This window comes from Phocoena sinus, chromosome 16 (assembly GCF_008692025.1).
Source record: "Phocoena sinus isolate mPhoSin1 chromosome 16, mPhoSin1.pri, whole genome shotgun sequence".
NCBI lineage: Eukaryota > Metazoa > Chordata > Mammalia > Artiodactyla > Phocoenidae > Phocoena > Phocoena sinus.
The window spans coordinates 13,070,540-13,083,049 of record NC_045778.1 but is presented as its reverse complement, the minus strand read 5'-3'; the positions used below and the strand labels follow the sequence as shown (position 1 = coordinate 13,083,049).

The 12,510-nt window shown below is 46.2% G+C and overlaps 1 protein-coding gene across 1 annotated transcript in view; it reads left to right on the top strand.

Moving 5' to 3' along the window:
• The first annotated feature begins 2,533 nt into the window (after positions 1-2,533).
• CCDC6 (coiled-coil domain containing 6) overlaps positions 2,534-12,510 on the top strand; it is a 112,905-nt gene continuing 102,928 nt past the window's right edge. The window contains exon 1 of the mRNA XM_032608769.1: positions 2,534-2,971. Coding sequence (XP_032464660.1) covers positions 2,663-2,971 — 309 coding nt within the window. The 5' untranslated portion in view covers positions 2,534-2,662. The remainder of the gene's footprint in view (positions 2,972-12,510) is intronic.

Genomic DNA, 12,510 nt, shown 5'->3' with positions numbered 1-12,510 from the left:
TCCCCTGGAAAGCTGGGAAGAAGTTTTATAATGATATTATTGGTTTTGTAACTAGTGTTTTCATTGTAATGCTATTACTGAACCAGTGTTGTGATAAATGGTCTGCTTATAAGGGGAACCACTTTTATAAGTAGAAAATTAGACACACTTCTGCTTTGCAATAACAATAAAAAACCACAGTGAAAAAATATTCTCCAGTTTATTCCCATCTGTATCAGCAGGGAAGCTTTAGAAGATGGCTTTCTCCCTAAAGTCTTCTAAACACAGTTACTGCCTGTGAGTACCAGGTCAGGATGCTGTTTTCCTCCGGATCCTGTTCAAGACCAATCCATTTTAAGTTACCATAACCGTGGGCCCTTTAAGAAAGTCAGGCACTTTAAACCCCACCCCTCTGCTGACTTGTAGCAGTAGGTCCTCTTTCTGAGGCAGTTGGTGATAAAGCTGAGAGCCAGCTTGCCCCCTGCTTTGCCTGGAAGGAATGTTTCTAAGTAAGCTTGAAAAGTGGAAGCTTTAAGATACTGTGGGATAGGGAACAATGGAAACTTGTGAAGTATGGAAGCCAGACTGGCTCTTAAGATTCTATCACGGTGCTGGATAAAGTGGAAAGAATGCTGTTAAGTCTGAGTTTCGCCTTGTGGCACTGCTCCCTGCTAGCATTGCTCCTCCATTTCACCCAGCAAGTGAGTTTTCCAGAAGCCGTTTCCAATTTAACGAGCTGCTTGTCTCATGTAGCAGATCCCCAAAAGGAAAAGTCAGCGAGAGGAGTCAGTTTCAGTGAAAATTAAACTGGATCACTTCTAACAGAATTATTTACATTGGTTGTATGCTTCTGAAGAGTAAAGCCAGCTCTCTAGTTTTCTTTTTGTTCCTGCTACAGCAACAGTGACTAAGTCCAGAAGTCCTCTAGTACTAAACTAAAAAATAATTAGGAGAAATTTGGGGCTTAATTGCAGTTGGCATTTTGGAGCTGTCTGCTAGAAGCAGCCATCTTGGTAAAAGACGATGTCATTTGGAACACTTGGAGGTTTCAGTTTACTCCCGGGTACCAATTTTCATTAGCCATTGAATAACAGTGTAATCATTAAGTCAAGTTTAGGTTTAAAGATAATGGAGGAGTTGGAATAAAAATCATTAAAGCCACTTCTTTATTCTTCCTAACACTTTATAAACTTTCCCCAGAGTTCAAAGCAATAGAAAAAATTTTACACTTTATTTTTTCCTATTTTTTGTTTCCATGTGTTCTTCTGTTGGCTAAGCTTGGATAATAAAACTAGTCTGGTCAGTTTCATTTTCTGATTTTTATACATAAGTGAAAGCTGTTTTGTGTCAACCGTGTAAAGTGTTTAGAATCATCTCACCTGCTGGGCCAATTTCCTGTAAGCCTTTGTTTGGGAGGGGAGAGGGGAAATACAACTTTTGATTTTGAATTTCTTATGCTTTTCAAAACTAGAACCCTGAATTAGACCGCAGTAGCATAATTACTCTGTTTTATTTTTGACCTACTAAACTTTCCTAGAAGTGGGCTAAATGATCGTAAAGAAGAATGATGGTTATGTTGTATTCCCACTTAGTCACCACTATTAGTATAGCCGAATGCTCTGTCTGCAGTTACTTTGGAAAATTGGCAGTTAAAAGAGATGTTTTAATCCACTTTCTCTTTTTTTCTTTTGGGATTAGATAAATGTTACTGTCTTAATCCTATTGCGCTACAGGTCCTGGCATTGTCTGCAAGATGCAGAGAGAGAAAAAAGTTGCACCTTGTTTAAACAATTGCGCGCAGTGTGGTTTACCAGATTAGGAGGAGGAGTAGAGAGGGCGGCGTGTCTCTTCTGCAAATTTTTTCTTAACGAGGTTAACCTGCGGCTGCTGTCGCCTCGCCCTACTCGGCTCCTTGCAGGGTAACTTTCTGTTCTGTGAGCGCTATCCGAAGCTTCCCAGGCAAGCTCACGGAGATCAAACTAAAAGGGTTGCGTGTATGTCTGAAACAGACAGAGGGAGACAGGAGCACACACTGTCGGCGGAAGATGGGGCCACGGGCTCGGCCGGGGCTGGATGCCAGAGCCGGGCTGACCTTTCCACGTGTCCCCAGCACCTGCGAGGCTAGTGGGGCGTTAGGTTTCCTTCTCCCAGGAGCTGGCCTGAGCCCAGAAGAGAATGGGCGGCCTCGGGCTTAGGCCAGGGGGCTGGGAGGCCCACCCTCGGAACACTTGTGGCCGGCGAGCGGCTGGCGCGTAGGCTGGCCTGGCCTTCCCGCCCCGGCCGGGCCCGCGCTTCCCCAGCCTGCCGGCGCACGCCAGGAGGAGGGCGGCTGCGGTGGCGGCGGCGGCGGCGGCGGCTGCGACGGCGGCGGGGGGCGGGTCTCGGAGCTTTCGGCCGGCTTTGCAGGGCGGCCTAGCGAGCGCGCCAGGCCCGGCTAGAGCGAGCCCCAGTGCAATACTGCCCGAGCCCGGGCGGGGTCTCTGTTCGCTGGCAGAGGAGGTCCCTTGGCAGCGGGAAGCTCCCTCTCTTTCTCTCGCAGCCACTCCGAGTCTGCGCCCTGCTGCCAGGCTCCCAGCTCGGCGCTCCCCTGTGCTCGCCCGGCGCCCACTCATTCGCAGCCCAGCCTTCGCCGCCGCCGCCTCCCTGCTCCTCCTCCTCGTCGTCTCCCCAGCCCGCCGCGGCCATGGCGGACAGCGCCAGCGAGAGCGACACGGACGGGGCGGGGGGCAGCAGCGGCAGCTCGGCCGCCATGCAGTCGTCTTGCTCGTCGACTTCGGGCGCCGGCGGCGGCGGTGGCGGCGGGGGAGGCGGTGGCGGTGGGAAGTCGGGGGGCATTGTCATCTCGCCGTTCCGCCTGGAGGAGCTCACCAACCGCCTGGCCTCGCTGCAGCAGGAGAATAAGGTGCTCAAGATCGAGCTGGAGACCTACAAACTCAAGTGCAAAGCGCTGCAGGAGGAGAACCGCGACCTGCGCAAAGCCAGCGTGACCATCGTGAGTGTCCCCCAGGGGCGCGCCGCAGCGCCGACCTCCGCCCGCCCCCGGCAGACGCTGCGCCCAGACCCGGGCGGCCCCCGGGCTCCCCGAGGCTCCCGAGGACCCGCAGAGAGCACGCTCCCTGCCAAGACCCGCCGGCCCCAGAGGGTGGGGGAGAGGGAGGTGTCCCTTCGGGGCCGCGTGGGTCTGCCCTCCCCGGGGTCCAGGCCCCTCGCGGGGTGCGGGGGGAGGCTGCTGGAACCACCACCCGCGTTTCCTTGTCGCCTCTGGGGAGGAGGCCCCTCCCGGGCGGAGCTGGAGGCCGGCGGCGTGGCTGGGGAGGCGGGGTGGGACTTTTTTCAGTCCTAGTTTGCTTGAGGGGTGCGTGCAGAGCCCGGGAGCCCTAGGCAGAGGAAGAGGGAGGAAGCCGGGGCCTGTTCCGGGGGCCTGCGTTGGGGTTCGGGGGGTGCGCAGCTGGGCTGGGCACTTCGCTGGCATCAGGACGGCGCTATAGCTGGATCGCCCGGGGAGGGGGCGGGAGAGAGTGGCCGGGAATCCGGGAAGTGGAGTTTTTCTGGCCAGGATCGAGAGGGAAGGGCGGGTACCGGAGCTGATGCTCCCACCTCCGTTGGAAGCCCTTTTCTTGGGTGGGCGGGGGGGGGTGGCGGCGGCGGTGTACAGCCGGGAGAATGCAGCATCTTATACCAGCCTGGACAGAGTGAAGGCTACGAAGCCTGAACCGGCCGAAACCTGGGTGAAGGGGATCGACTGACTCCCTTGCTGAGCAAGATGTACGTGTGTTTGCTTCATTGGTGGTGGAGTGTCTAGGGATATTTTGCCTCGGAGTCCAGATACTTGACGGGAGAATGGGCTGTCTGTTCTGTTTCCACCTGGCCTCCAGAGGCGCCCCCGAAGAGGGGAAGTTTAGGGGTGTAGGTCTCCCTTTTAGTGTAGCAGGCCTTTAGAAAGGCCACTATTAGCTATGGTGAGGCGAAACATAACTGGAAAAAGTACATTGTGTGCTCTCACCTACCATCCCTGCCAGCTAGCCACATCATTAACTTGCAGGATCCCCATACAGACAACCCTGTTGAGATCAAAACAGATTCACAGCCAGGAGGAGAGAGGAAAGTGTCAAGAAACCAAGGGGATAAATTGCTATTGCTGCTGCAGAATAGCTGAACCTTCAGATGGAGAAAAAGGCATGAACTTGGGGACGGATCAAAGATCACGACCCTGGAAAGGAAATGGGGCGAGTTTAGGATGCCCCTGTGCCAGGAAAAAGTCTTCAGTGGAGGAGGGAGTGTGTGTACGCTCCCTCCCAGTGCTAGCTCACACTTGGGAACTGGATGGCATTCTGAATTTGCTTAGAAAGCAGGTTTTCACCCCAGTTTCAGTGTGATGGGCAGCCTGAATAGAAATTGATTGTTGAAAGACGCTCCGCATGCTCTAATCCAGCCCTGGTGAATGGCATTGGAGCCATATTCATGTGTCTGCAGACTGTAAAGTTCTTGAAGTGCCCTTTTGGTAGGAAGGGGGAGGAATTTGCAGAGGCAGCCACTTCCAAGCCTCTTGAGTAGCTTTTTTGGCTGAGAGAGATGTCTACGGTGAGTGGGGGTTTGAGAAGAGGGGGAAGCTGGTGGAAGCAATTTAGTTAAGGTTGGCGTTAGTAAATGAGAGGGTTCATTGGTCTCTTGGAGAATGTGAACCACCAAAAGCAGCAACACTTACACGAAACAGAATCTCTGGCTTCTTGCGTACTGTGAGCAATTCAGGCTGTTTTTGTTTGGGAGGGAGGATGGCGGGGGTGGAGAGACTAGGAAAGGGTTATCTGTTTGACACCTGGCCATATTAAAAAGTAGGTCTGTAAATTGTACACAACACGTTGGCTTTGCATGGACAAACACATTCGTTCCTGGTGTATAAGAACAGAGGCCTCTGAATACTTGGCGAGAAGAGTGTGCGAGGTGGTGGCTTCCTTGGCACTTCCCTCAACTAAAACTGACATTTCACTAAATACGCCTTGTGAAATGTTCTCTGGCCTCACTGAGTCAAATTTTAAAATTGTTTTAGATGACAGCCTATACGTACCAGAAATTTCTCCATGCTTCTTTAATCTCTGATTAATATAATCAGGGAAACAAATAAAGTGCTTGTGGTTTCCTGAGTTCCCTAGTACTTGGCAGGTGTTACTAAGGCAAATGCAGAGGAGAGATTCCTTTCAGCTTTTGAGAGTTTTGTTAGAGTTAACTGACCTAGGACGAAGATTGTGTTTAGTGGGTTTGACCTCTAGGGTGTGTAATTTGCGAAAAGAAATGTGTGCGACCACATGAACTGGGTCTGTGGATGTAAGGATTCCATTGAACAACACTGTCATAGTCTGTGTCAAGGTTAAGGTGCACAGCCCCTGACAACTCTAACTGAAATATAGCCCTTGCTGGTAGCTGCCCAGGAAGTGTTTGACAAGGTCTAGATATTCAATTAAGTGAAGGCTTTGCTAGATTTTTCACTATCGAGTTTATTTGAAGGGAAGGTGGTACCAGAATCCTATTAGTACTTGCCTTCATAGCTCTCACTAGTTCCTCTAATTGTGATATTAACTTTCATGTTTTGAACACAAGAGGCGATTATGGATGTCTTTCATTTTCCTTGAACGTATTCGGGAAGTTACCTTGCTAATCAGCTACATCCTGGGCAGAGAGCAGTGTGCTTTTATTAAAACTTTTTTTAGAGTAGTTTTAGGTTTGCAGAAAATTTAAGCAGAAGGTGCAGAGATTTCCCCAATATTCCCTGCCCTTCCTCCCATCCTCCATTATAAGCATCCCCCATCTGAGTGGTACATTTGTTACAATCAATGACCCAACATTGAAACATCTTAACCACCCCAAGTCTGTAGTTTACATTAGGGTTCACTCTTGGTGTCGTACATTCTATGGGTCTGGGCAAGTGTAAAATGACATGTAGCACCATAATAGTATATAGAGCAGATCCAGTGCCCTAAAAATCCCCTGTGCTCTGATTTTTCATCTGTCCCTAACCCCTGGCCACCACTGATCTTTTTACTGTCTCCATAGTTTTGTCTTTTCCAGAAAGTCATATAGTTGGAATCATACAGTCTGTAGCCTTTTCACATTGACTTCTTTCACTTAGTAATACGCATTTAAGTTTCCTCCATGTTTTTTCATGGCTTGATAGCTCATTTCTTTTTAGTGTTGAATAATATTCCATTGTTTGGCTGTACCACAGCTTACTTATCCATTTACCTACTGAAGGACTTGGTTGCTTCCAAGTTTTGGCAATTATTAATAAAGCTGCAGTAAACATCTGTGTACACGTTTTTGGGTGGACAGAGGTTTCAGCTCATTTGGGTAAATACTAAGGAGCACAATTACTGGATGGTATGGTGAGAGTGTGTTTATTTTGTTGAGAAACTGCCAGTTTTTTTGAAGTGGCTGTAGCATTTTGCGTTCCCACCAGCAATGAATGAGAGTTCCTGTTGCTCCACATCCTTGCTAGCATTTGATGTTGTCTGTTTTGGATTTTGCCCATTCTAATAGGTGTGTAGTAATATCTCATTATTGTGCCCTCTTTTTTTAAGCCAAGTCCAAAGGCCAGTAGAAGTTCTTAACCAGTGGTCTTTTCTGTCTCTTTTGGTATGTAGACGTTTACTCTGGTCCAGCTACCCATTTAGTAAAGGACTGGTATCATGGGTCTGTGTTCTCTGCATTTGTATGATAGAGGTAAACATCATCTGTGGGGAAGAACCAACTGTACGAGGCCCTTCATCCATGTCTATAAGTGTCTGGTGTTACCACTTGCCCCCGGTGTGTTTTCTTTGGCTTAGAGGTGGAATGGAATGTTTTGAGTGATTATCTGATTTCTCCCAGTAAATCAGCAGTGGAACCAGACTGCTTATTATCGATCATAATTTCTCCTTTGGGGTGGAGAAAATAAACAACAAATGCTCAGTCACGCTGTTGAGTAGCTTTTAGATGTTAGGCTAAGTCTATCTGGCTTGTCCTGTGAGTTAAAGTGTAATCGGAGACTATCTGACTCAGTGTAGTGAGATGTGTCCAGGGGTCGCGGTCTCTGAGAAGATGAGGAAATGCAATTGTGGGCAGTAATTGAATGGCTTGTAAGTTCTGGACTAGTTTCTCAGGGTATAAGCAGGGTCTCATACTTGGAGTGGCTAGTTCTCTAGTTCTCTAAGGTGTGTTTTCTATACCACTTCAGGCCTTCGCCATGTGTTTGGTTAGAAAATAAATGCCTATGTTAAATCACTAGAATTTAGTTGTCTTTTTCTATCTATAAAATTAGTCTTTCATTATAGAAGTTTAGGGAAATACAAAGGCATTTTGAAGTTATAGTAGAAAAACATGTTAGTACGGCATGATTAGAAAACCTGGCTATTTTAAACATCAACAGAGTAATGATTTCATTAACCAGTAAAAGCCACCGTATAGTTAATATTGTGGATTTTGGATTATTTGTTCTGGAAGCCTAATACATTATTTTCCATTTTTTAAGACTTTGTTTTGGCAGACTCTATGAAGCTATCAGATCAACATTGCCCTTATAAAAAGGTGTAGTGTGTGTCATTTTTTTTTTTTCCTGCTTTAAAACTTTTTTTCTTAGATTCTTATGGTAACACCCAACTTTAGACACAACTCTGAGAAAAGTATGACCTCACAGTTAGGTCTAATCATACACAAATCCAGTCTTCTTAAAGAGGCTATTCTTAGATTTCTTCTATATGTTTCATATAATCTCTTTGTATTTGATTAAAAAAAAAATCCCCACAAAACCGTAGAGGACAGTTGTGACAGTCTTTTCTAGTGCTTTTATTTATTTTGCTGAGGATGGGGAATAGTTCAGAGAATCACCAGTATCTAGTTTGTGGTGACTCTTGTTCAAGACCAGAGACACTGGTCTGAAGCAGAAATCCAAGTTGGCCATTGCTGGCTCACAGATTTCCAGTGGCTTCCATTGCCCTCTGGATCCAGGTAAACTTCCTGTGGTTTACCAGGCACTGTGTGCTCCAGCCCCTGCTTGCTTCACAGACACACCCTTCATGTTCTCAAAGCTCCCACTCTGCTGAACTGCTGATTCCTGGAATTTCAGTAGACTTCTCTGGCTTCTCTAAGATGTACCTCCTGCCCTTAAATGTCCTTTCCTACCCCTTCACCTAGTAAATGCAAGTAGACTATACTTCCTCCCCGACCCCAGCGTGCGCTAGCGCTGCCTGTTTACCAGCCACACGCTGGGTTACGTGCCCATTCATGAGACCGCCCCTTCTCCAGGCCCCCATCACATAGGTCTCCCCTTTGGGAGATGGGAGATGTGTTCATTCCTTCAGGGGCAGAATTTGCCTTGTTCACTTCCGTTCCTCAGTGCTTGGCATGCAGTAGACACTCAACGGGATGTTGGGTTGACCGCAGAGGCATTGGGTGATGAGGTGTTTTTGTTTTGTTTTGTTTTTTACTGGGCAAGGGCACCAAGACTGTCTCCTGACCTTGTGCTCATAGAGCTGCTCTGCTACCTGTGTCCGGAACAACAGCAAACGCCATCTTCACCATCGTTGGACGGATGAGTGGATATATTGTATACTTTGGTGGAACACTACAAATCAGTGTGTGTCCCAAGCCTTTGCTTTCTAACTATGGATGATGTTGTAGGCTACTTTGTAGCATATACCTAGGCGTTCATGATACATTTCACCTCTAAAAGGGGACAAAGTGTCTTTGGGTTCACCTTTCCAAGGGCTTTGTTGGAAGTGTTCAGATTTGCCACCTCAGTTTTGGTGATGGTGGCAGGTCACTCCAGGTGTTTCTTATAACCGTATTTAATGTTGAAATGCCCCACAGCGGCCTCTGGGAAACAAGCATGGCCGTCAAGGGTGGGGAGGCATCAGGGCAATTACCAGGCACCTGAATCTCCAAACTGAGGAAGTTGCTGCAAACAGGATGGGGAGACTTGCTGAATTCTGTGGATTTCCACACGTGGCTTGCAGAGTGGAGTTTGGGGTGTTGATAGAGTGTCACACCCAGTGTGTACTTGCATTCATTTTTCTTTTTTTCTTCTTTTTTCTCAACTTATGCCTTGCAGCATTTACATCTAGAAATGCTAATATGAGCTTTTAGACTCATACAGCCAGGTTGAGCAAGGAGTAACAGTCACCTTCCTTGTTCCCTCAGTGGATAGGTGTTGTATTTTGTTTTCAGTCACTGTGCAGTTGCTTTTAGATTGATCATCAAAGCTAGCGAAGTAAACGTTCACAGGTTCAGGGTGTGCTTTCTTGGTGGTGGTTGAAATTTTCTTGACAGGGGAACGAATGTTCTGGAAGATATTTCTAATCGTCGGGATCTTGGAGTGGGGTTAACTTGCAGACTCTTCCTATTTTACTTCTCCAAGGCTGTCAGATTTTCTTATCTTTGATGCTTCTCAAGCCCACAGCTGTGGATTTTATCCCTATTTACTCCTACCAGTAAACTGGAGGTGTCACACTGTGTAGGCCTTCTCTTTTAGGGAGAGTATTAATATTAAACAAAGGGTTAATAGTTTGAAGGTTATTTAGAATGAACTCACCTCCTTACTTGTTATTAGTCCCTAGATGCGATGCATGGGGTGCAGTTTGGTGATTAAAGTTCATTTTAATGCTCACTCGTTGAATGCTGGGAAATGTTCACTTCTTCGGTATGGCACGGAATGGCGTGTGAAGTACAGCCTGAAATAGGATTCAACCTCCAAGGACTTGGGAACTGCCTACTGTGTGCCAAATACTCTGAAATACCCAGAAGGAATGTAAGGCCTTCTCCAGCAGGACTGCACTTGACTTGCATTCTGCTTGGCCCCAGCTGGGTGCTGTAGGGAATTCAGAGCAGAGGGAATGGTCCTTCCCTCTCCAGCACTTTGCAGCCCAGAGAGTTGTGAAATGCAGAAATAACCAACGTACAAGTGGAAACAAGAAAGGTAGTTCAGGCAGACTGGTTCCAGGGAGGGCTGGCTTACCTTCCACCTTCCAAAATGAAGTTCATCTAATGCGGTGAATACATCTGAGGAAAACAATGTGTCATGTTCACTCACAGTTCAATTAGCTTGGAGTTTATTTTTACTTTGTAAGGCAGAGGTGGGGAGAACTGTTGCTCAATTTGTCTGTCCAGGTGGCACCGAAAGGCTTTTTGTTTGTTTTTAATTTTCCCTTTATGTGCTGATGATTGAAAAGAAATGGCATTGATGTTTTTAATTTCATAATTTACATCTGCCTGTAGATCAAAATCATGTAGGTGTTTTTTTTCATCTATTCCTGTTACACTCTGGGGCCCACCCACTTTCCTTACCTGGAAATTGTTGGATGGACCAAATTTCTTAAGTCTTTAATGGGAAACTGTGTTTACCTTAAAGTTAATTAGAGATACTAGTTTATGGACAATTTCAAACTCCAGTTTTTTAAAAAAGCGGTGTTGATTGATGGGATAATCTTCCACGCATCTGTTCCAAATCAAACCAGCCTCTGTGGGTGCCAGGTTTGTGTCACCAATGAGCTGGTTAATACCCTTCAGGGCGTCTCAGGGCACTTGGGATCAAATGAGGCCATTCGCTGCTAAGGAGCAGAGTTGGCATATTCAGCTAGACAGACGTAGCTCATAATTCAAAAAAGTTTTCCATAGGAGGAAAGAGGAAAGTAAAAGAATGAAAACATGGAGTATGGGTGAGCTAAGGAGAGTTCTTAGAAATCTAAGACCTGCATTAAACCCTTCACGTGTTTCTTTCCTTAGTGAACAGTCTTGTGCCGTCAAGGTTTTTGAGACTGAATTAGAAGGGCTAAAATAGTCTTGAGAGAAAAATTTTTTGGTGTTTAATTATAGGAAGAGCTTCTCAACTCATGAAATTATTTGCATGTAAGCAGTGGGTTTTTTTTTTCAATTATCCCAATATACCAACTCAAATAATAAGTTTTATTCTATTGAGATTTTTGTTTTTGTTTGGGGTTTTTTGTTTGTTTTTGTTGTTGTTCTTCACTAGGCAGGCCTTAATTTATCTAAACAGACGTTTGCTAAGAGTCAAAACATTGTGTCTCTGCTTCGTTTAGTAGCTCCTGATTATAGAAACACAAAAATTTGAGGAAAAAAATCGGCTAGATGATTTTAACGTCTTTGTTAATCAGAGAATACAATTTTGAGTATATGTGCCATAAAGCAGAGATTTGGACTTCTTTAGGTCCAAATCACTACCTGGTAAGGTGCCATGTCCTTTGAAAAATATATTAAGTATTTCACATCATTTTAAACCTTCAGTGCGTGTAGCTTATTATTGAGAAATACCCTAAGTACCCAGAGAAGAGGGCCAGTGACTTTTTTTTTTTTTTTGGTAATTTTTCTTTTTTTTTGGTGGTAATATATACACTACATAAAAGTTACCCTTTTAACCTTCTTTTTCCTTTTTTTTTTTTTTGCGGTACGCGGGCCTCTCACTGTTGTGGTCTCTCCCGTTGTGGAGCACAGGCTCTGGACGCGCAGGCGCAGCGGCCATGGCTCACGGGCCCAGCCGCTCCGCGGCACGTGGGATCTTCCCAGACGGGAGCACGAACCCGTGTCCCCTGCATCGGCAGGCGGACTCTCAACCACTGCGCCACCAGGGAAGCCCTAAAATTTGTGTCTTTTTTATGGGAAAAATTTAGTCTGATCTACAGAAGCAGCTAGCTGCTTTTTCTTGTCTTGGTGTTGAAGTTGTGAATTAGGACCCAAAGCATTTTAATTAAAGTGCTGTTGATATCTTGCTCCGACTTCGATTTTTATTGCCTGTTGGCCATCCCACATCTGGTTCTTTTCTGTCATTCAGCAAACATGTGGCACCCCAGCTCTGGGCTCAGCACCATCGCTCTGAATTTGCCTTTAGAGTGAGCACCCAGATGTGGAGAACCTGGGGAGGGACTAACCCACAGTGAAAACTTGTCCTCTGGGAAAGAGAAAGGACTGGGAAAGGAAAGAAACCTTGTAGATGATGGTTGCCCTTTTTTTTTTTTTTTTTTTTAATGAAATGTCTCATGTTTAATTTCCTTGATGGCATTTCGAATAAACCATAATTTAAGGAAGTCTGAAAAAGAAAAAAAAAGCTTGAGATTCTTCCTTCCAAGCATTGCTCTACTTGCAAGTCATTTTGTGCTGCTGTAACGACAGCTAATGTTTACCCAGTGCTTTTACTGTGGCAAAGGTGCTGTCTGGAGGGCTGGCATATATCCTCTCATTTAATCTGCACCACTGATGGGTAGCCTGCAAATTTGCAAATGTAGGCCCAGAGAGGTCATGTAACTTGCCTGAAGACCCAAGGCTATCAGCGGGGGCTGGAATTTGAACTCCCAGTCTGGCCTCAGAGTTTAAGCACAAGGCTACCCATAAATTAATTTATGAACAGTTTTATTTTTGTCCTGTTGGGGGCGTTTTCCTCTTAGTTGTTCCCACACTGTTGTATCCCTTCGTTTAGAGTAGTGAGGGCTGCCCCATTAGCACAGCAAATTCCCAGGATGCCAACCCAGGCCTCAGGGAGTGTATCCAGGGTAG